Source organism: Panthera uncia, chromosome E3 (assembly GCF_023721935.1).
Source record: "Panthera uncia isolate 11264 chromosome E3, Puncia_PCG_1.0, whole genome shotgun sequence".
NCBI lineage: Eukaryota > Metazoa > Chordata > Mammalia > Carnivora > Felidae > Panthera > Panthera uncia.
This window is the reverse complement of record NC_064815.1, coordinates 30,905,912-30,928,513: the sequence shown is the minus strand read 5'-3', so window position 1 is coordinate 30,928,513 and position 22,602 is coordinate 30,905,912. Positions and strand designations below refer to the sequence as shown.

General features: G+C 60.4%; 1 protein-coding gene across 1 annotated transcript in view; it reads left to right on the top strand.

Annotated features, from left to right (window-relative positions):
- SDK1 (sidekick cell adhesion molecule 1) overlaps positions 1-22,602 on the top strand; it is a 526,124-nt gene that overhangs the window by 446,184 nt on the left and 57,338 nt on the right. The window contains 5 exon segments of the mRNA XM_049639338.1: positions 4,265-4,368; positions 6,566-6,636; positions 14,157-14,292; positions 15,792-15,851; positions 17,776-17,877. Of these exon segments, the coding sequence (XP_049495295.1) occupies positions 4,265-4,368; positions 6,566-6,636; positions 14,157-14,292; positions 15,792-15,851; positions 17,776-17,877 (473 nt within the window).

Below are 22,602 nucleotides of genomic sequence, written 5' to 3'. Positions count from 1 at the left end.
GAGGAAGCAGAGGCGGAGACATCCGCACGAGAGAGGGAGGCCCTCGGGGCCCTTCAGCTCTGGTGCCAGCTGGGTCTGTAGCTCCAAGCTCATGGCCGCAGACTGTCCCGCTAATGCACGAGGGTCTGCGGTTGGTGTCTTATCGCCCAGACGCCGAGCCCGCGAAGTCCGCCGAGCCCAGCAGCGCCGGGGCCTCGGGAAGGTCCGCCGCACAGGCTCGCTGGGCCTCGTTGCCTCATGTGTGAAAGCCAGAGACAGAGGGATGACCTCGCTGTTGCTTTCAGCTCTGCGACCCCAAGATTTGCCTCCATTAGTCCCCAGCAGTCCCACTCCATCCCCCACTTCTGCCAGCACCCCACTTACCCTTGGAGCGACAGCCCCAGAACCCGAGAAGCGCAGCTCTCAGCCCCTCGGAGGACAGCATCCTAGCTGCCCCCCTCCCAGGGCCCTGAGTCCCCCCGAGGGTCGGGAGGGCGCGGCCGAGCCAGCCCAGCTTGCTTCGTAAACTCCACTCTGCTGCGCTGGTGCTCGGCTTAATTAGAATGTGCTTGCGGATAAAAATGACCCCACCTCCATGTGTGACCATCCTGGAGAAAGGGGGAAGGTAAAATCCACCGGCCTTTCCTGTCAGGGAATCTCCTGAAATCAAACAGACCAATGGTGTGCACGGGACTTCGTGTTGGAGAGGAGGGGCCCGTGTTTCCGGACAGTTGGACTTGCCGTGGGAGAAGCGGTCATCAGCCCCCAAAAGGGCCCCCTCCGCCCATCAGCAGAAACAAGCCACCGACCCCCTTCCTGAGAGAGCAGCGCTCTGCGCCGCCCCGTGGCACGTGTTCTCGTAGCTACGTTTTCCTTCCTTTTTTTACATTCTTTTGACATTTTACTTGTGCCGATCACATGAAATCCGCTAATGACCAGAAGACGTGAAAGTCTCAACAAAAGTTCTAAGGAAAAAGTTTAACCGTCTGCATCAAGGGGCCGTCCCCACATGTAGAGGACGTGGCTCTGGAGCAGGAGGGGTGGCACTGGGCTGAGGGACATACCGAAGCAGCGTCGGTCCCTGGTGGGTGACTGCCGCCCACAGAAATGCAGTTCCGTCCAGGAGGAGAAGGTCCGCGAGCCCAGAGCCACACGGACATTCTGGACGTCACTAGGGTGGGATGGTGGCAACGTGAGCTCAGGCAATGGCTGCGTATCCAGTGATAATGCGTCCTGCCATCCCTCCGCACATCCCCACGGGGACACCGTGGACCCAGCCCAAACTACCGCGACCAGAGGGGATTAGGGTGTGAAACACCAGGGATTCCGCTAAAGTCAGTGTGCTGGCCTCGTGTCCACTGCGTTCTTGGTCTGCTCGTCCTCGTCCTCCTCCTCCTCTTTGCCCTCCTCTTCCTCCTCCTCCTCCTTCTGTGTGATCTTTAAAAATAAAGCCATGTGAGAAGTCAGGTAAATTTGGCCAAGGATATTATCCAGGGGTTCGATATTCCTTGCTCTCTGTGATGCAAATCCTGGGTTCTTAATAGGTGTTTTCAGTACCTTACAGGTAGTATTAAGTACAGAGAGGCAGTGGTAGGTGACGTCTAAACTCCTCAGGACTCGTGCTTCATTATTACAACCGAAATGGATGAATGAATCTCGGGAGCTCCTTCTGTGTGTGAGACGCTGCCTCTAGGTCGGTGGGAGGAACCCGGACTGTAAGCCGCGTCCCCCCGCCCCCACCCAAGCGCTTAAATATAACACGCTGAGTAAGCGTAAGCTCTGCATACGGTGACAAGGGGCATTTCCGGGGCATCTCCCGCGTGCCGGACGCCGTGCTGATGGTTACACGCGTTCAACCCTCCCAGGGCGCTTTGGAGATAACTAGTTCATCCCCATCCATTCATTCATCCGCTCATAGACGTTCACCGAGTGCCTCCTAGATGCCAGGCCTTGTTCTTGGTGCTGGGGGCACAGTAGTAAACGAGGCCAACTCGGTCCTTGTCCCCACGGAGTCCTGAAGGTGGAGGAGGCAGACGGTGGTCAAGGAAGAAACGGCTAATGACAGATCACGGCGGGGGAGATGAGGAGACAGAAGGGCACCGAGCACAGTGGGATGGGCTCTTCCTGGGGCCACGTATGCTGGTACCAGAGGGCGCTGACAATAAGGAGAACAGTCTGTATTTGGTGAGCACACACCGGGTGCCAGAGTCTCTTGCACGTGCTTCTTCTGAGTGTGATCTACACGCCCACCTCATGACCTGGGCGCCCCTGCGGCACGTCACCCTGCCCAAGGTTACAACGGGTTAGAGAGCACGCAGTTTGGCTCCAGAGTGCACGCTCCTGGCAGCTGGCCCTCCACCGCCCTCTAGTCCAAGAAGGAGAAGCTAATCCAAACACGGGGGCCTCCGGTGAGTGAGGCAGGAAACAGGAGAGAAGCTCACGGTTGGCACCAGAATTCAATGAAATAGCTCCTAGGAAACTAAGAACAGATGGGAAGTTACTTGTTTATTTTAACTTAATAGAGGAGATCTCCCCCAGAATCCAGGAGCAAAGATCATTCTTAAGGGTGGCACTTTAGAAGCACCCCCGGGATTGGGGCGCCAGGGTGCCTCAGTCGGTTAAGCGTCCCATTCTGGCTCCGGTCATGATCTCGCGTTCATGGGTTCAGTCCCCGCGTCGGGCTCTGTGCCGACAGCCCAGAGCCTGGAGCCTGCTTCTCCCTCTCTGCCTCCCTCTCTCTCTGCCCCTCCCCTGCCCAGTCTCTACTTCTGTCTCTCAAAGAAATAAAACAAAACCTTAAAATTAAAGGAGCACCCCCAGGACAGCCGGGGCCACAGCAGGGTCGCCCGCCACTTTTCCAGCTGTGGCACCAGGGTGCAGAGAGGCCGGGAGACAGGCCTGCAGTCGCGGACCAGCCACAGCAGGGCGAGGCCCCGTCTCGGTGGGGCTTGAAGGAAGAGTGTCCTGTGCCGGCCGACAGAAGCAGTGTCATCCCGTCCCACCGTCTTCAGCGGGAGAGCAACGTGAAAACAGGGCTAGAGGAAGACTCTTCTGACCGCGGGCCCAACAGTAGTCACCTCGCAGAAAAAGCAGAATCCTTCCTCTAGGCATCATTACCCAGGGGCCGCTGTTGGCTGACGCGGGGGGTGTGGGGACCCCGGCCTCCGAGAGGGCCCCTCGGAGCCTCCCAGGCTCCACGGGGCTTGGTTTGAAGCCCACAGGTTTCTAGGCTGGCCTGGGAGGGAGGACAGTGGACCGGCTCAGAGGCGGTGAGGGCTTTGCCTGCCAGTAGCGGAGGAAGTGGGCCACACCTCCCCTCCTGAGGGACGGGAGGGGCAGAGCCCAGGGTCACGCTACTCTCCTGGTCTGGGAGACGGACACCAGGGCGTCCACAGGAGCAGTCCAGCCGAGGACCAGACGAAGACAGTGTCCTCTGCACAGAAGTTTGTCCTGAGTCCTAGTCTTGGGCGACGTACGGAGCTCAGCACACCAGCCCCGTCAGCACGGACCTGTTCGATGTGGGGGAAGGAAAGGAGGAAAGAAAGGACGGTGGTGGTCCAGAGGTGGCAGCCAGCAGTGTGCCGTAAATCCTTGCCGGGGGCTGGGAGGGGACGTTTCCCCGCCTTGGACAGTTGGCATTATCTCGGTCTTAGGTACAGTGGACGGGGTGGCCTCATGACAAGGTCTTCCTCCAGCCCTGGCCGGGCCATTTACAGCCCTCTGGCAGCGGGCAAGGGACTTAACGGGACTGGGCCTCTATTTACCCATCCTTGAAACGGGAATCACCACGAGTGCGCCCCACAGGGCTGCCGTGGAGTTAACCGGGGCGAAGCTGGTGCCGCGTCCGGCTGCATAAACAGGGATGAGGGGCGGGGAGGGGGGGCCCGGCCAGCGCCGACCTGCGCAAAGGAACACGTACGGGTGAGCAAGGATGTGGTTAGGAGGACCGGTTTCACGCTCTGAATGGTGTGAGGGATGTGGTAATTAGCTCCTCCTGAAGAATTCCGAGTCCCTCAGAGAGCACTGGTTTCCTCTGCAGGAGAGGGTCTAATTATAGGAGGAGGTGGTTCCCCCCCTCCCCCGCCGGAGGAGCCCAAAGCAAAACCGCCTTCCCGGCCAGGGAGTTCCGGGCTCCCCTCCTGTCTGGAAATCCCTCCCAGACAGGCAGAGCTGGCAGCCTGAGGGCCCCTCCCCGGGCAGGACTCACTCCCTCGCTCCGGCCGGAGCCCCCGGGGCAGGGGGCAGAGGGGAAGGGCTCAGGACTCAGCCTTCTTCCGTGTTTCAGGCTGAGGCCCTTCACCTCCTACAAGCTGCGCCTGAAAGCCACCAACGACATCGGGGACAGTGACTTCAGTGCGGAGACGGACGCCGTCACCACGCTGCAAGACGGTGAGCCGGCTGGGCCCCCGGCGGGTGCGGACGCTGGCGCCTTCCCGGCTGCCACCTGTGGGCACCAAGACACGGGCTTGCAGAGAGTGGCCCCGCTTTCATCTGGAGCCAGGAAGGGGTCACCCGCGGGAGGGAGGGCGGTGGCGCGAGCAGAATTCAGTCAGCAACACGCGGCTCCCAGCTCTCCGTACAGCCTGTGGCCGTGAAGCCGACTTCAAGGGCTTCCAGATGGAACGGGGGTTTCTTTGATTGGCTTCCAAACCTCTTCGACCCATCAGCAACCCAGGAATTGAATAATTTATGGAGTCATTAAAAATAAATGTCGAAGGGCGGCTGGGTTTTCGGCTGGGTTTTCGGAGGTGTCCCCATGTTTTTCTCATCCACAAACCACTCCCCACTCTTGCCATTTGGCGAAAGCCCACCGGTAAGCGATGGAGGCGAGGTCCCCTAAAAGCTCCAGGCGGTCTTGACCCGCTCCCTCCCACCTCGGAGGAGCGGGGCCGAAGACCTGGTGTGATTTTATGTGCGGATCCCGCCGGGCCCGGGCCAGAGCCGCGACATCGGTGTAGGTCCCGCCGGGGGCGCCGCCCCCGCAATCAGGCCCGGTTTCAGTGCTGCAGCCCTCGTCCCAGGCCGCAAGCCCGAGCCCTCCGCTCGCCCAGCAGCAGCGCTGGGTTCCTTCCCAGAGTTTCTGTCTTCCTCTTTTATAGCCTGGGAGCTTAGCTTCACCAGCATGCGGCCTCGGTGCCCTGGAGGACCGGCAGAGAGGTTCCGGGACCCTTCCGGAAGCACGCCCAGGGGGCCCACGGCCTGAACAGGCCCCTCAAAAAGCTGGTCATCTCTCTGGCTCCTATTTTAATCTTAGTTTTACACAACTCAGGTGCTATTTGAGACAAAGCATTAATTCTTGGCAAAAAGAAGCAAATAGAGCAAGCTGATTTTGTAGGGGGTCTCAGGAAATTGCAAGCCAGTGAGCAGGACCCCGCGGCCTCCCTTACGGGGCTCCGTCAGAACTGGCCTGTTTTGAAAAGAAAAAAACATTCAGGGGCCTCTTCCAGGCTCCCGAAGGCCTGTCTTAATCTTTTGATATTTAAATCATTTCTTTGGAGGCACCTGTCCTGTTGTCTTCCTCTTCTGAGATTTGCAGTTTTCTCTTTGCAGTTGGTTCGCATTGTGTTTGCACTGTATTGTCTCCAGAACCACAGATCTGCTGAGACTCGCAGACTCCAGGGCTTGGGAGCCCTGGGCCAGGGGCGGGGGTTTTCAACGTGTGGATGGTTTGCTGAGAAACGTTTTCTTACTATGGTGGTTGGGCTGTTGAGCCCCCCTCCCCCCCCCCCGAAATTGTAATCGGGTGTGATCCAGAAAGCTGGATGAGGGTCACCACCGACTTAAGACAGACCAGCAAGAGGCCAGAGAGCAGGGTGGAGAGAGCTCCCCAGAAGGCAGGATGGGGGGCTGGAGGTGTGGCTGATGTCCCAGGGGCTGGGCGCGCTGGCAGGTGCAGAGCAGGCTCACAGAGCAGGTGACCCGGGGACGAAGATTTGGCTAGTCACGTGGGACGGGGTGGGGAGAACAGCCTAAATCATTCCAGTCACTGACCATTCGTGAACACTTAACGCACGGCCTCAGGATCTCACAGCGGTGGACCTGGCGGACAGCTGCAGGGTTTTAGTTCCCAGCGTGTAGGGCCACGTCCACGGGCAGACGACCCTCAGCCACTAGCAGTCACACCCCTCGGTGATAGTCACATCCGTGCGTGAGCGCGGGAGCACTCTGGCCTGGCCCGATCTTTTGTCCTGTTCAGAGCCACTCTGACCTACGCACCTCAAAAAATTGATGGCTCTCCCCGAGGGAGGTGGTGCAGGCCCCTGAGAAGATGTGGAACCAGCAGGAAGGCTCCCCGGGCAGGGTTCCCAGGGAAGAGAGCCTCACGCGCCCTGCGTCTCTGTGTGGGTCCGCCTGGGGGGTAAGGGCAGGGCACTCTCCCGTCCCTTCTTTCCCGTTTGCAGTTGGGTGGGGAAGGGCATCCACAGGGAAGGGAGGGAGGTGGGGCTGCTGGCTGGCCCGCTTCCCAAGCCCCGGCCAGGCCCCGGCCCTGCGTCCTCGCCAGCACCAGGAGAGGGCTGGCTCCAGGACGGCGGCCAAGTACAGCCCGGACCAGCTAACCCTGGCTTTCTTCTTTCTTGGATTCCAGTTCCAGGAGAGCCTCCCAGTTCGGTCTCGGTGACGCCGCACACGACCTCCTCCGTCCTGATCCAGTGGCGGGTAAGGGCCAGGGAATCACAGGGTGTTTCCTACGCCACTGTCGGAGGCCGGGCCCCTCGTCAGGGTCGCCGGTCAGAGGAAACAGCCTGGTTGGCGTGCAGACGGGGCCGCAGTGCACGGGGCTCCCTGATGGCCACGCGTGTGGGAATGAGCTTGAACGCAGCTCACCGGGGAGGGCCAGCAGGACTGCAGGGCTGGTGCCCAGCGTCAGGGCGGAATGTTCCAGGCATCTGGAGAAGGGTGGCCCAGCGAGGCCTCCATGGCACGTACAGAACTGGGTGGCGTCCTACAGGGCAGTGAAACCATAGCCTGTGGAGGTGTCTTTTCTACAAGAATCATTTGCAACCAGACAAGATACCCGCAGGGAGTCCTCCCCACTCCCAGGTCTGAATCTTCAGAGAACAGTGAGTCAAATGAAGGCACGCTATCCTACATACTCAAATAATCTTGGGCCGCTAAACAGCGCTGTATTAGGACATAGAAAGGACACTGTGCCCTCTCTTTGCCAAATTGGAAAATTTCGGTGCTTTTGCTAACAACACCGTGCATCGAGAACAAAAATAACAGAGGGGAAAGTGCCGAGGAACCGACCAGGTCTGAGGGAGAGGGCTCAGCCAGGCAGGGGGTCGGGTTCACGAGCCAGGCTGGAGCCGGGCCGGGCAGGGGCCCAGGGCAGAGGTGAGCACATCGTGGGAGCTCTGGCCAATGAGGAGGTTCCTGAGGCCAGAATGGGGCGGCCGTCCTGAGGAGGGGGAGGGCAGTGCCTGGAGCCAAGGGTCGTGGGGTAGGGAGGTGGGGCCCGGTGCCCTGGTCTGTGTTCGTGGGCGCAGTGAGGTGAGGTCTGCCTCTGACCGGTGGTCCGCAGAGGGGGTCTGTGCGGCGTGGGCTTCTTCCTCGAGGGGACTGTCCGGGAGAGTGCCGGCAGGAGGAGAGGGGCTGGTGTGAGGGTCTGGAGGTGAAGGCACCCAGGTGACGCCAGAACCGAGAGGAGGCCATGGCCTGGGTGTGGCCCTGGAGAGAGAGAGAGAGGTCGCGCCTTGCTGGGGGCAGAGGCTGGCACGAAGGGAGGGCTGGAAGGGATTCCTTTGGAAAGGGTGGAGATGAAGGGCAGGGGTGGGGAGGGAGAGGGGAAATGCAGAGGTGACCTTCGGGGAACCTGTCCTAAGTGGACAGCCTCCAGCAGCTAGGACGGGGCACGCTGGAGCCCAGCAAGGAGCAAGAGGGAGAGAGGCACCGAGTCGGGAGGCCCTGGAACACCAGGGTCGGGGGTGGGCGCCAGCCGCGAGGGACTTCCCGAACTCTCGGGTGGTGGCTCCTGACCGCCGAAGGTTCCCGCTGCCTCCCCACATGCGGCCACTCGGCACCACCCACGTGCACGTTGGCCACGACTGAGGAGTACAGCCGGGAGACCCATGCAGGCGGAACTTGGCAAGCCTCTCTCCCCGGACGAGAGCCGGACTTCCGTAGCCTGGGTTCCAGTAAGCACGCGGTCGTCTCCAGGGATTGACAGAGCGGCTGTGGGCCCTTCTTCACTCTCTGCTGCTAAGTGACACCTCCCAGGGGTGAGGGAACCCTTAAAGGTGATCAGGAGATAGTTCCAGACGTCATCCGGTGAAAGTGGAAATTGGCCGCTGTGGCATTCTGTAGTTTCCGGCCTCACCGGAGGGCCTGCCTCTGGGAAGCTGCTTCCGTGGACCGCATCACGGAGCCCCGGCTAAGTGACAAAGGACTCTGGTCTGCAGACCCCAGTTCGCGGGGGGGACCGCCGTGACCCCGACAGGCGTCTCTGGCTCCAGGCCCCTCCTCTGTAACACCGGGAGGTAAAAGGTGACCTCCGAGGTCTCTGATGCGAGCCCCGTTAGGTGTCCACACATCTGGCTGCAGCAGGGCCTTTGGTGGGTGGGGGGGAGACGTTCAGAATGGCAACGCAAGGTCCCGGGAGCTTCTGTTTGCTACTCTCCAGTAACTCAGTCAGCCAAAAGATCGGTCTTGTCTACTGTGCTAAATTCTACCAGAAAATGAGCTTGTTCTTTGTAGACGCGCCATTTGGCTTGCCAGGCGCTAGGTGGGCTCCTTTACGATCGAGGCTGTGCTGAGGCTTGGGGTGCACCCTCACCTCTACACAGCGGCTGTTGGCCCCCCGTCCTGCCCCCCACCCCACCCCCGAGCGCGCGGGGCTCCGTGCCCCTCGGTTGCGGTTGGACGGCTCCGTGGATGGTGGGTAGCTGCACCAAAGGAACTTGGCATGTGTGGCCATCGGCTGTCCCTGTTCAGAGCCCAGTGGAACAAACTAATTGCCAGAAGCCCAGAGCAGGAGGTGGTCAATACGATGTATTGTAGAAATAAATGCCTGTCAACTGCCAGGCAATTGAAGTATAATTAAAATTATGAGTAATTTACTAAATTAGAGCGAACAGAACAAAGAGACTCCGTTTAAATATAGATTTGCATTCCAAATGAAACGTTTCACCTGTAAACCCTTTTTTTCCCCCAGTAATTTGTTTAAAAATGCGAACGCCGCCTGTAATTTCAAGGCTGCTGACCCACTTGAGTGGCCCCTGTGTCGAATCTGTCAGGTTTGATTTTTCCTGGTAGGATAATCGATCTCTGCCTTTCATGGGGTCCAGTGCTGTTTGAAATCTAAGGATTTGAGCGTCTATTCTAGACAGCGATGGTATTGTGTCCACACCGAGTGCAGCTCATAATAGACACGCTTCTGAATCGGTCGCAGCACTTAGGCTGGCTGTTCTGAAACTTCCGGGGGCTCCTGCAGTCTGTCACTCAAATGCGGTTGGCTTTGTGTGGCCGCAGACTTCTCTGAGTGGAGGTTGAGGCCATTTTTGAGCAGAAAAACACCCTCTTAGGCGATAGATCATATCGTGCACGTTGGACTCAGCACAGGGTGGACTCCGTGCTGGAACAGGTGCCTTCCTAAGAGGACGGTGAGCCCGCCTGGACAGCGGGTAGTGGGGCCTCCTCAGGACGTATCTTGGCTCTGTTCCTTTTCTCCATCACCTGCAGAGGACCGGTTCCTGCATAGGGTGCTGAGCACTCAGGGGTGGACAAGACAAGACCGAGTCAAGACCTCGAGGACCTTCTGTTTACCGGGCTGAGCCCTATGACGCATTCATGGGAAGACGTGGAGGGGGGCAGTCAGCCCTCGTCAGGGGGGCCGGGAGGGGGCTTCTGGCTGTGTCTTGCAGGATGAACGCTCCCTGCCCCCACCCCAGGTAGAAGGCAGAGGGATGGGCATCCGGGCATCACGCACAGACAGAGCAAAGGCTCAGAGGTGTGACAGCCACCGGCACTCAGCGCCAGGCTTCAAAGGGAGGCGTGTCGGAACCAGGTTTCCTAGGGCCTCCTGGGCCCAAGCATCTCCCAGACAGGCGGCCAGTCCAGGATGAAACTAACCATCGATGGGGTCATCTGGGACGTCAGCAAACCCGGCTCACTCCCACAGGCACGGAGCGAGCACCTGCTGTGACCATAGCCTGCCACAGGTGCAGCGGGGAAATAGAAAGGAAAAGACGCAGACGTGGCCTTGCCTCCAGTCCGCGTGGAATCGCAAACTATGGGCGCGGTGTGGTCAGGGCCGAGGGCTGGAAAAGCAGGTCTGTGGCTGAAAGGGAACCTTCTGGTCAGAGTCACAGGAGGCTCCACGCACCGTCTAGCCAGGCTTCCACCTGCTAGGGATACGGGACTGAGCCTGGGAGGTTGAGCAACCGGCCCAGGCCCACACTGCTAGGAGCCAAGACTCCATTCCAGAGCCTGAACTCAGCCCATGGCTTCTGGAACCTTCTGTGTGTCCCATGGAGCTGCCCTACGGATGCCTCCCAGGACGTCCAGAGTCGTAGAGGCCTCTTTCACAAATGACAGATGGGTTTACTCCAGACTCCAGGAATAGAAAATGTGGTTAAACCCATTTCAGCATCCCGTGCGGCAGACCCCGGAGTCTCCATGGAGCCTGCCCTTTGTGGGGCCAGGACCTGTTGCAGCCTTAAGGAGGCCACCCTCCGGGCTGCATGGTCACCTGTCCCCTCCCCAAGCCCAGATGGCTCCTGCAGGGAGGGCCGCGCCAGGGCATTTCGGGAGCAGCCGCCAGTGAGTCTGTTGCCACACGTGGGTCCTGCCCGGTCGCGGGTAGCAGCTGTGCCCGTGGGACGTGGGCTTGGGTCCCTCTCCTCGCACCTGGAGACCACCCTCTCCTCCTCGGCTAGAAATGCTCGTGCGCCCAGGATGGGTGGCCTCGGCCCTTCCCCTCCTCCCTCCAGCCCAGGATGTGTGTGGACACAGATGCGGTGGGCGGGGTATTTGCTGCCTGTTGGAGAACCCCATTTGGTCCCCAGGGAGGACACTTATTTTCCCGAACTCCCAACTTCCTGCTCGTTGATAGTTGTGGCAAGTGAAAGCCAGTCTCCCTAAACCCCGGCTTCTCTCTCCACGAAAAGCGAATTACCCTCAAGCAATTGTGCCTCTGGCCTGTGCACCTGCACAGTCAGGTCCTGGGGCCTTTGCAGCCTTCCTGCGGAGGTCAGAGGTCAGATTACCCCTGCAGCTGTCAGCTGTCACTGTCACACTGGGGCTGTGAGGGAGGCAGCCTGCATGTGAATTAACGCGAGCTTTTCTCGTGTTCAAAAACATCCTGAATATACCGGGCACGCCGTGTCCCTCTGGTACAGGCCTGCGTGTATGCCGTGGCTAGCTACATCATTATGAGTTACGTGAGCTTGTGAGCTATGCCGTTGGAGAGTCTGGACAACAGGATACTGCATCTTCCAAATCTGCCTGGTTTCTTTGGGTTGTGGGTAGCAAGGGTTGAAATGGAACAGGATTATCAGAGCATCCGAATCCCTCTGGTCCCTGGGTTCAGACAGTAAGAATTGCATTGAGAGAGTTCGGGGGCAAGGATGTGCTAATGTCCTGTGGCTGCGGCAACATGTTACTTCACCCCGCGTGCTTCGAATGACAGAAACGAATTCTCACACGGTTCTGAAGGCCAGAGGGCCAAAGCCAAGGCGTCAGCTTCCTTCCTGGCTTCCGGTTGCTGCCGACACCTCTGGCGGTCCTTAGCTTGTAGACGCACCAACGCGTTCCTGGATCCAGTTCCGAAGCGTGTGTGGAGGCTTCCCCACGTCATCAAGCAATTCTCCAACACCGGCAGGGTGTCTGGAATTGAACTTGATTCTACCTGGAGAGAGCATCGGGTCCCACGAGATAAGGGCTCGGTCGCACAAGGCTGTCCCCCACTTCCGAGGCCAGTCACGAGTGCCAGGTGATCGTCTGTGCTTCTGACCGGTCGGCTTTCAGTCAGGTTCCCACAGCCCTCTCCTCAGGTTTGACTAGAGCAGCTCCCAGAACTCAGAGAAGCATTTTCCTTACGAGCTGCCAGTTTATTGTGAAAGGGTAGAGCTCAGGAACAGCCAGGTGGGAGAGGTGCCAAGGGCCAGGTGTGGGGGAGGGCACGGAGCTCCCAGGCTCTCTCCACGTGCTCCCCTCTCCCCAAATCTTAGCATGTTTACTGACTCAGGAGCTCTCCGAACCCCATCTTCTAGGGTTTTATGGAGGCTTCGTCACATAGTCGCCATTGGCGACTGATTGAACCTCCGGTCCCTCTCCCTTCCCCAGAAGTCGGGGGGAAAGGTCCCCTCTGCTCCCCCCGGAAAGTTCCCACCCTCTGATCACACTTCCCTGGGTGAGGTCCAAGTGTCGCCTCATTCACATGACAAAAGACACCTCTGTCGCTCTGGACAAAGACATGTATATGAGAAGCAGATTTTGTCCTTCTGAAGGAACAAATATTTTTCTTGAGGGTCACAATATCACAGCACACTACTCCAGTCTCTGCTTCCTTGCACACACGAGGCTCTCCCTGTGTGTCCAAATTTCTCTCCTCTTGTAAGGACCTTTGTGTCGTCTCAGTATTTGTCAAATGATTGCTGGATTCTAAATTGCTTCCTAAAATATGCTTTGTCTTCAACTTCACTGAGTAGATGATGTTGAACGCTCAGGCTCCCTGTGTGAATTAACCATCGTAATACCTGTTCATCAGTCCAAAGTGCACGATTACATCTGCAAGCAGTTTTGCTGCCAGTGACCTTCAGGCTTGAAGGTCGTCTTGTTGTCTTTGGGTGTCACTGAAAAGACCCAGAGATACTTTGTTTTGGGGTTTGGGGGGACTGGTACCCTTAGCTTGTATCTGTAGGACTCAGGACTACATATCTGCAAACATTTATGTAGGGTAGATTTCTAAGAGAGTAATCACTGGATTAAAAAGCACGTGCATTGAAAACTTTGATAAATAAAGCCAAACTGCCCTCCAAAAAAGAAACCAGTCATTGGATTGGGGCCCTCCCTGCTGCAATATGACCTCCTCTTACCTTCACCATCTTCAGAGACCCTATTTCCAAAGAAAGCGGCATCCACAGGTAATGGAGGTCAGGATACCAATGTGTCTTTCTGGGGGACACAGTTCAACCCACCACAACAATGGGCTTTTCTTACAACAAAGCTGTGGCCTCTACTCTGGGACCAGGACAGTGTTTCCTGAGGCGCTGGTGACATCTTATAGACAGTGCCTGTGTAGGGGTCACGGGGAATCGCCCTGTGTCCCTGTCCCCAGACAGACTTCGTGACCCTGCAGCCAGGGGTCCTGGGGTGCCCTTTGTCCGTCTGTCTGGCCACGGCCTGGGTGGTTCTTGTCCTTATCTGCTGACTATCCCAGAGGAAACACCAGAACCAGAGCCCCTGGCCCCCTGGCCGGCACGATGGCTGCTACAGCCGTCCCCATACTCGTTAGTCGACAGAAATTGACAGGAGGGAGAATGTGGGCTGGGCCTTGGCTGAGAAGCGGATCCCAGTACGGGTGAAATTCTGAGCCCAGGGCCTGTCTTACCACCATTCCTATTCCACGGGGTGTCTGAAGGGCGATGGGCACCCAGCCTACCCTGGGCCCGTCACATGACAGCAGACGCTGGGGGGGGACGCCCAGGGGCTCCAGCTTAGGTCTGAGTCAGGGCAGAGTGGGGCTGACCTGGCATGCAGAGCAGCCTGTGGTGGGGGGCAGTGAGGCTGCCACAAGCCCGGGTGGCCGTCAGGGACAGGGTGGGGTCAGCCCGTGGGTGAGGCAGAGCCGGGCTGCATGCATAGTTCTCGTGAGTCCCGGGTTCACCAGGCAACGGGCAGCTCCCTCGCCCCTCTGCGACCTGGGCGTGGTCCCCTGCCCACGGGGGCTCCTACAGGCTGCACGTGGGTCACGAGGCCCGGTGCCCACACACCAGCACCAGAAAACCTGGGCCCTCAGAGAAGGCTCCACAGCCTGGCCCTCTGCCTCAGGGTGCCCTGTGCTCCTCTGCGTGAATGTGGCACTGGCCCTTTCGTTCGTAAATAACCAAGAGCCGCCCGTTTGAATCAGTGATGCCCCCCCCCCCCCCCCCCGCCGCCGGCCCAGTGCTGTTGGCTGACTCAACTTGAAGCAGAGGTCGCCAGACCCCTGCGGTGGGCTGACCGTGATGTATTCGCAGCCTCCGAGAGACGAGAGCCTGAACGGCCTTCTCCAGGGATACCGGATCTACTACCGGGAGCTGGAGTCTGAGGCCTCCTCGGCCACGGCCTCCAAGATGCTCAAAACGCCCTCGGCTCTACGGGCCGAGCTCACAGGTGAGACGCTTTCCCCTTCCCGGAGGAGGCACCGCCGCGCGCTCCCAGGCGGGCAGCGAGGGCCCCGGGTGACCAGTGTGCATGTTTCTGCATGCAAGGCATGGTGGGAAATGCCCTGAAGGGCCAGGGGAGATGCCGCTTGCCTCCGGTGAACGCAGCCACTGGGGCGGACGGGTCCCTGCAGCAGCCCCAGCATGCAGAGAGGTGTTGGCCGGTGGAAAACTCCACGGGGAGGGTAACCGGGGAGGCTTTGCGGAGCAGGAGTCCCGGGAGATAGGTTGCCCCGGAGACGGATTTCACGCCAGGGAAGGCGTGACTCACAAGGGCCCCTGCAAAGCTAAATGGTCAGGAGGCGGGAAGAGCTGAGGGGCTCCTGGACGGCCTCACCCAAGCCCCTGGTTTCGTCAGGCTGGTGGGGTGTGGCCGGGAGGGAGGAGACCGGCCGGGCCCTCCGGGGGTATCGCGCCGCTGGCCGCTGCCCGATGGGGTCCAGTCGGGGGGCTCCCCGGCCTCGGTGCACACATAGCCCTCGCGTGGAGTGGCGCCTCCTCTCTCCCGGGGCCCATCCGCCTGCTCACCCCTGCTCCCGGTACCCCTGGCTTGGGCTAGGACTTGGATGCAACAGCGGCAGAGGCAGCTTCTGGAACTTCTGGAAAGGCCGCTGCTCTCTCCCATCCTCCTCTCTCAGAAGGGGGTCAGAAGGTGTCCCCCAGATGGTGTCCCAGAAGGTACTTCTGGCCCCTCAACCTCCTTGTGGCTGCAGAGCATGCGCTCGGGGACCCCATGCCCGCTGTCTGCCACCGACCACCAAGGGGTCGCAGGGCCTCGGACCCACAGCGGCTCGAGGCTGCCCGCCCCAGGCGTGGTGCTGACAGGAAGCAGTGGCATTTGTTGCCCAGGCTCTTGGCCACCCCGCCCCCACCCCACAGGTGTTCCCTGCTGATGGCCAGACAGCGTCCCCCCCGGGCTTTGTAGCAGATTCGAAGCAACCAAATAAAAGGAGCCAGGATGTGGTTGGGTCCTTGGTTTGTGCTCTTGGTTTGTGGCTTGCCGGCCCGCATCAGAGCAGGGCTCTTACCTGAGCGCAGGCAGGCCGACAGCCGTACCTGCCGCAGGGCGTCTGGAAGAGTCGGCACCCTGGGAGAAGCCTGTCTCCCGTCTCCCGTCTCCTCTAGTGTTGTTTGTGCTGTTGTGGCAGATTCTAATCCGATGCGTTTAATCAGAGGGTAAGTGCAGGCCCCACCTGTCACGGGCCGGGCGCCTGGCTGTCGCAGGAAGAAAGAAGTGCAGGCCGCCACCCCCCCCCCCGGCCCCCTCCCCTGGTGAGCCCCGAGGAAGTGCTCAGACGGCAGAGTGGTCTCTGTGGCCCTTGGACGGGCAGCGTGGGAGGCACAGCGGCTGCCGAGCGAGGCGCCGTCCCCTCCGTCTCCGCGGCCCATCGTTTGCGATAACCGCTCCCCGCGTGCTAACTGCCTTTCTGCCTTGCTCGCCCCTAATAGCCCAAAGCAGCTTCAAGACCGTGAACAGCAACTCCACTTTAACGACGTATGAATTAACACGTAAGTGCGCGCCGCCTTCAGCAGGAGGGGCTGTGACCGCGGGGCAGGCCGGGGCCAGCGCCAGTTGGCCTCTCGGTGGACCCAGTGAAAAGCAGCTTGGATTAACGGCTCTAATTTCTGGAATTTCCCCTCTCAAACGCTGTTCTCAACACACCAAAACCATCAGGGAGACAGGAGAGGAAACTTCTAGAAACCGAGGCTGGGAAGGGGTTTTCCTGACAGCGGGTCTTTGACTTTGGGACAGAAAGGAAAGTCGGGTTGAGCGAGATCTCCCGTCTGGCTCCCTGTGGCCTTTTCTTGTTCCTCTTTTTTTGACTGTGGTAAAATATCCATAAAATTTACCGTCTTAGCGGTTGGGAAATGTGAGGCTCAGGAGCCGTAAGCTTGCTCCCAGCACCGTGCGCCCGTCACCGCCAGCCTCCAGAGCTCCTTTCTCTCCCACAGTGAGACCCTGTCCCCACTGGACATCCGTCCCCCCACCCGGCCCCTGGCGCCCACCTTCCACTTTCTGTCCCTGCATCTGAGCCCTCGGGGACACATACGAGCGAAACCACACAGCCCTTGTCCTCTTCCCCTTGGAGCTCGGTCCCTGCGGGAGCCTGCTCGAGACACTGTTCCTTCCCCAAGGCTGAGCAGCGCCCCACCGCGTGCACTCAGCCCATGTCGGCCATCCGTCCGTCCATCGCCCCTTCCCTTTGGTGGCACCACGTCACTTGTCCTTGTGTTCCTGGTCCTCAGAGGGTCTCACGGTCCAAATGTGGGGCCGAGGGGGCCCCCGATGGGACCCCTTTCCGTGCAGGGAGCCTCCCTGGACTGGAATGTGGGTACAAGGGGGGCGCTCTCCCAGGGCTTACCAGTGCCATCCCGTCGCATCCCAGTAGTGCCCGGGCAGGCCTCGGGCGAGCCATTTTCTCCTCCTCCACACTGCACCCCAAACACGCCCCATCGTCTGTCATCTGCCCCGCGTCCCCATCTACTGCCTGGCTCCCCGTGTGCATGTAATACGTCCCAGGCTGAGGATCAGCTCAGAGGGTTAGATGGGGCCCGGGTTCCAGAGATGAGGCTTCCCGGCCGGACCTCGCTCCGGCCTTTTCAGTCTGGGTTCTGAAGCAAGAGAGGGGCCCCACTACACCCCGTCCATATACGCCCTGGCTTGTCTCAGGTAACACTGAAGAGCCCCACGGTCCCGGGGTGGAGACTAACAAGCTACGGCGGTGGGTTCTGAGGCATCAGGGCTTCGGCAAGGCTGAGGGTGGGGGAGAGGCCCCTGCTGGGCCGGGTGGGCACCTCTGTGAGGCTGGGGTGGAAGGAACTCGGCATCCTGAGGCTCCGAACCTCTGCTGACCGGCGGCTCGCTAGGAGGCACGATGTGAAGCCTGGCGCAAGTCACCACTCACTCAGGGGGTCAGACCCGCACGTTGGGCTTCAGGAAAGCCAGGCTGTGACGAAACAAGATCCACCAGCGGGAGAACCTTCCAGAATGTTCTGCCTCAAAGGTCGGCTGCTTTGGCCGCGTGCCCTGTGTAATCCTATATACGTGGCTTCGCACACCCTTCTCTTCCCAGGATGTGGTTGTTAAAGACTCCGAGGCCGATGTACTTCCTTTTTGACCGCCAGGGTCTCACTCCGTCAGTTTTTACAGAGAGATTCTGGACCCAGCGGCAAAGCCCACGTCACACTCTGTCACCTCGATTCTTTCCTCCGAAGGGGGCCTTGCTGCTGCCTTTACCCTGAGTGCAAGTGGGACGGGTCTCTGCTGCTGCACAGGGTGACCTTTAGTCCTGGGCCAGGGAAGGAAGAGGAAGGAAACGCTCGTGACGTGCCCCTGCGGCTCCCGGGTGGCACCGCCCCCTTGGTGTGGTTCTCAGGTGGGGAGATGGGCCCGGGCCCGGGCGAGCTGACCGCTGTCTCCTTTGACCCGTAGATCTGAAGAAATACCGGCGCTATGAGGTCGTCCTGACGGCCTACAACATCATCGGCGAGAGCCCGGCCAGCGCGCCCGTCGAGGTCTTTGTCGGCGAGGCCGGTAAGTTCCCAGCGCCCCTGAGCTCCGAGAGGCCTGGCCTGGCGCTCTCGGGCGCCAAGCGTGATGCTGGCGGACGGGAGGTTTCCAGGTCACCGCTGGGCAAGTCGGGATCTGCCGAGGGCTGGAAAGTCCCGACGGCCGGGGTGATGCTTCCCAGTCTTGCTTCCAGGCCCGACGGTTTGTTTGGCATCTGGAGCCCTCCCGCTCACCAGGACGTGCTCCAGGGGAGACAGGCTGCGGCCTACATGGGCATCCGGGCGTGTGGGGACCTTGGCATCTGCAGGGGATGCTTGTACTCTGTCGCCCTCGGTCCCTGGCTGGGCCTCAGCCCGACCTCTTGCCAATGGCCCCATCTCAGGCCTCGGAAAGCCACCCGGATCGTTGCTTGTACCCCTTTTAGATAAGACGTGGATCCTGAGTTTGTTTCAAGGGCTGTCCCTTCTGTAGAGGCATCGTGTTGCGTTGAGATCGGCTCGGGCTTCCGTCCCCTGCCTCCCCTCCGGCCCGAGGGCCCTTGCCCGCTCTCCTCCTCCTCTGCTGGGGGAACCCGGCTCGGATCTGTGGGGGCAGTGAGCGGGCCGTGCTCTGGGCCGGGAACCACCAGAACTCCCCTGAGCACAGAGCCCCAGGCTCGGAGAGGGAGGTCCGGCCACTGGGCCCGCCCACAGAAACGCGTCAGGTGACCTTTCGAAATTCGGAGAGGTTACAGTCATAAACCAGATGGCAGATGGCAGATGGCAGCGCCGGGGGCCTAACTTGGCAGGCTTTTTCTGGAAAGGCCAAGCAAGGGATGAGGGAAAGAGATGCTTGAAGCACAGGTTCCATTGGCCTCTCTTCACATCTGTCCCCACGGGCTCCTCAGAGCCGACGGTGTGGGGGCTGGGCAGTCGGAATTCGGGGCAGACGCCCCTGGCCTCCCAGGAGCACATGGAGGCCAGGCAGGAGCACGGGCAGGGAGGGGACGAGGCACCCGCCGCCTGTAAGCGTGGGGCTCCAGTCCTATTCTGGCACCTGGGACCACGTGGGTCACCAAGGCGGGTGGGTAGAGGGAGAGCACGGCCAGCCAGCTGGGATCGGTGGTGCCTGAACTGCTCAGGCGGGGCCGGGGCCCCTTGTCTCCCTCCCCCTCGTTGGCTCTAACTGCACCCGAGGCCGGGGGTCACTAGAGGCAGAGCCTTAAACCCAGAGACCAGGGCGGACGTTCAGGGAAAGGGCTGCGGCCAGGGAGGGAGGCAGGTGGGCGCCGGGAGCCGTGTCGGCCGGCCGCGTCACCACGGGCCGGAAGCCCAGCTCCGCGCTCTATGCCGTGGTGGCCCGTCGGCTTGTCTTGGGCCATGGTCAGCTGTACACGACGTAAACTCCGCCGTCCCAGCCGCTCAGCGGCCTGGGGCATGTTCACGATGCTGGGCCGCCCTCACCGCCGGCCATGTGCAGAGCCCCGTGTTCCCAGAGCCGAGCCCTCGCCATCCGGCGGTCCCTCCCCTCTCCTCTGTCCAACCCCCCCCCCCCCGCCACCACCCCCACTGAAGCCTGTCTCGCCCGTTCGGAGTGTCTGATACGAGTGGAATCAATCCCACGATGTTTGTGCTCCTGTGCCTGGCTTCTTACACTGAATGCGTTTTCGAGTTTCGTAGCACATCTCGGCACCTCGTTCCTTCTCGTGGCTGTGGAGTATCCCGCTGTGCGCACACACGTTTTCTCTCTGCATCCGCTGACGCACACTTGGGTTGTCGCCGCCGTTTGGGTTTTGGGAGAAGAGCCGCTGTGAATAATGGCGCACGGGGATTTTCCAGCGGCGCTGAGCTGACACCGGGCTCCGGTGGGCAGGAGGCCGCGGGCGGGGCCCGGGCCCCTTGTCTTGCTCCCCTCTCCGGGAAGGGTCCCCGCCCCGGCTCTTCCCTCCAGGCCAGTCCTGCCACCCGCCTCGCCCCTCACGCACCCACGCCCCATGCTGTCTCCCCACCTCGCCCGGCCTCAGCCTCCTGGACCTGTCGCCCCCAGGAAAGGGAGGCTCTAGCCACCGAGCCCGGGCTCCAGGGCCATCTGGCCCCACGCACACGCTCTGGAGAGCCAGCTCTCTTGCCAAGGGCACGTGCAGGACGTACCAAGAAGGGCTTTAAAGTCCCCAAGCGGACTTGTATGCAGTGTGTGCAGCACTGCTCCCCCGGAGCCCTGGATTCCTCCCCCTGCCGCCCAGGACCCTGCTCCAGCGGCTTCTTCTCCAGAAAGCTCTCCGACACCCCCCGCAGAAAGAGTTCCACGTTTCTCCCTCTGTGCCCGGGGCCTTGGGCGCTCGGCGAATACCTCTGCCTTCCCTTGTCAGATGGGACTGGCCTGGCTTCCTCTTCACGGGACCACGACCAACTGTCTCAAGATGCTCCTCGTCCTGAGCTTAGGACCAAAGGGGACCTGAACGCCTTTACTGTCCTGCAAACAGAGGCCCCCAAACTCCCATGAGGATGAGGCAGGAGAGCAACTTCAGGGACTCCTGGCACCGGGAGGTGCCCACATCAGCTGCCATGAAGCGGATGGAATTCGTGTCTCAGGGCGGGCGGGAGTAAGTGGGGGGCAGGGCTAATCCGTGATGCCTCATCCTGAAGCAAAGCGACGAGTGACGGCGGCATCTGCCCCTGACTGCCGTGACCCCCGTACCTTTGCTGCCCGAGGCACCCTCGTGCGGTGGCCATGCTTCTCCACGGAGCACTCTTCCTGACACAGGGGAGGGGAGGGCAGCGAGGCAGGGTGCAGGAGCGAACCCTTGGGAAGCGGGCAGCCAGGGTGCTGGGAGGCCACCCCTTCCCTCCCCCGGGCAGACAGCGGGGATAGGGACCAGACGAGCCCCCTAAGTGCCAAGGTCCAGGCTCTGCGCCAGGGGATTCCCCTCGGAGCCACACGTGAAAACCCCCAGGCACGTGGCCCCACAGGTCTGCTCTCCCCGCGCGACCTCGGATGGGTGACGGCAGGGAGGGAGGTTGTGTGTTTGCTGCTTCCACCATAATGTGGGTTCCAGCCTCCCGAGGACACAACACAGAGGCAGAGAGGGCGGGCAGACACCAGGAGAGGGGGTGCCGTGCACCCCGGAGGAGAAAGGGTGAGACTTGCCTGCCTGTGTCGGAGGGAGACGGGCACTGACCAGGGTTTGGGCCCTAAGGTTCGGGACTCGGGAAGGAGCAGGACCACAACCCCAGGTGGTGAAATGGGAGGGCGTTTGGTATTTCGGGGGAGAAGACAGGGAAGCAGGCTTCTCGGTGCTCATGTTAGCTGCCCTGGGGCCGCAGGGGAGTCCATCCCTTGTACCTGGCTGTGTGACCACGGGCAAGTCACTTAACCACTCTGGGCCCAGCCTTGAGGTATCACGGAGCAGAGGGGAACACTGTGAGCTAAGACTAAGGCGACTTGGGTCCTCATGCTGGTTCTGCCCCTGACTCATCTGTCCCGCCCACAGGTTGAATGTGCGAAATGTGACGGACAGGGCCGGTCAGTATTTGTGAACAGATGATTGAGACCCTGGGTCAGACACTCGACTTGCCGGGCCTCATCTGCAAAGCAATGTTTTGAGTCAAAAGGTCTCAGTCTAGCCCAAATGTATAATATTCAAGTCTGTTTCATTTCACGGAGACAAGGTGATTTTGAGGAAATTTCTCATTGAGATTGATTTCTGAGTCTGGGCACTACAAATCGATAAAGATAATACATCAGCAGGGACTCCAGTTTGCAGGAGATAAAAACCCAAGGCATACAGGCTTAAGCTGAAAGAATCATTTATTAACTCACGTAACAGAAAACAGCTGAAGAGCCCGGATACGGGTTCAGGCATGGCTGGATCCAGCATCCTAACAAGCTGGAATGCTGTCCCCTGTTGGTGCCACTCTCCTGTTTGCTCCTGTCTTGGGCAGGCTTCTCATCTCAGTGGCCCTGCAGCTCCAGGGAGCAGGAAGGGAGTTTGCCTTCAACAGCGCCCACAGGGGAAACCCACTGGCTCTCCCGAGCCTGCCTTTATGACCCATCTGCATACCAGACGCTGTGGCCAATGGCCTGAGGTCCGCAAAGCAGGCGATGTCATCTGTACCCGAAGCACAGGGACCGAAGGGGAGGGAGGATCCCCAGGGGAATGGGTGCTCACTCTAGCAGGGTGCATAGCACTGGTGGCAGAGTTTGCCAAGCGGCCAGAACTCTCCCTGGGAGAGGTGCAGAGCCCCGTCTGGGGATGCCGTGGCATGGCTGCTGTTCCCGTCGTCCCTAGTAGAATCTCCAGGCCCCTCTCCCGTGTCCTCGGTTCCGGAAAGGAGCCCACATCCTGGCCTCCGAGACACGTGGCACTCAAGGATGGGCCCCCACTTGCGGGATCAGGCTGCCCTCCTGCCCTGGGCCAGGGCCGGGCACATGAGCCCCTGCCTGTATTTCCAGGCCTCCCAGGCCACTCTCCCCTGGAGCGAACACCAGCCCTGCCTCCCACAATCCCTGCTCTCGCCTCCCGTCCCCGGGAAGACCCCAGCCTTCCTACAGCCCGGGCTCGGGGCTTGCACCTCGGGGGAGTAGCTGCCTCCCCGTCTCTGCGGGCAGACCCCGTGTTCCCCACCCTGTCCCAGAACATGCTGCACACACAGCCCCCTGCACTTCCCATCTGCGTTGTGTTTGTGCACCCCACGGAGCGGAGAACCCGTCCGATTCACCCCAACGTCCTCAGGACACTGCCTGGAACACAGCAGTACTCTAGAGCACTGT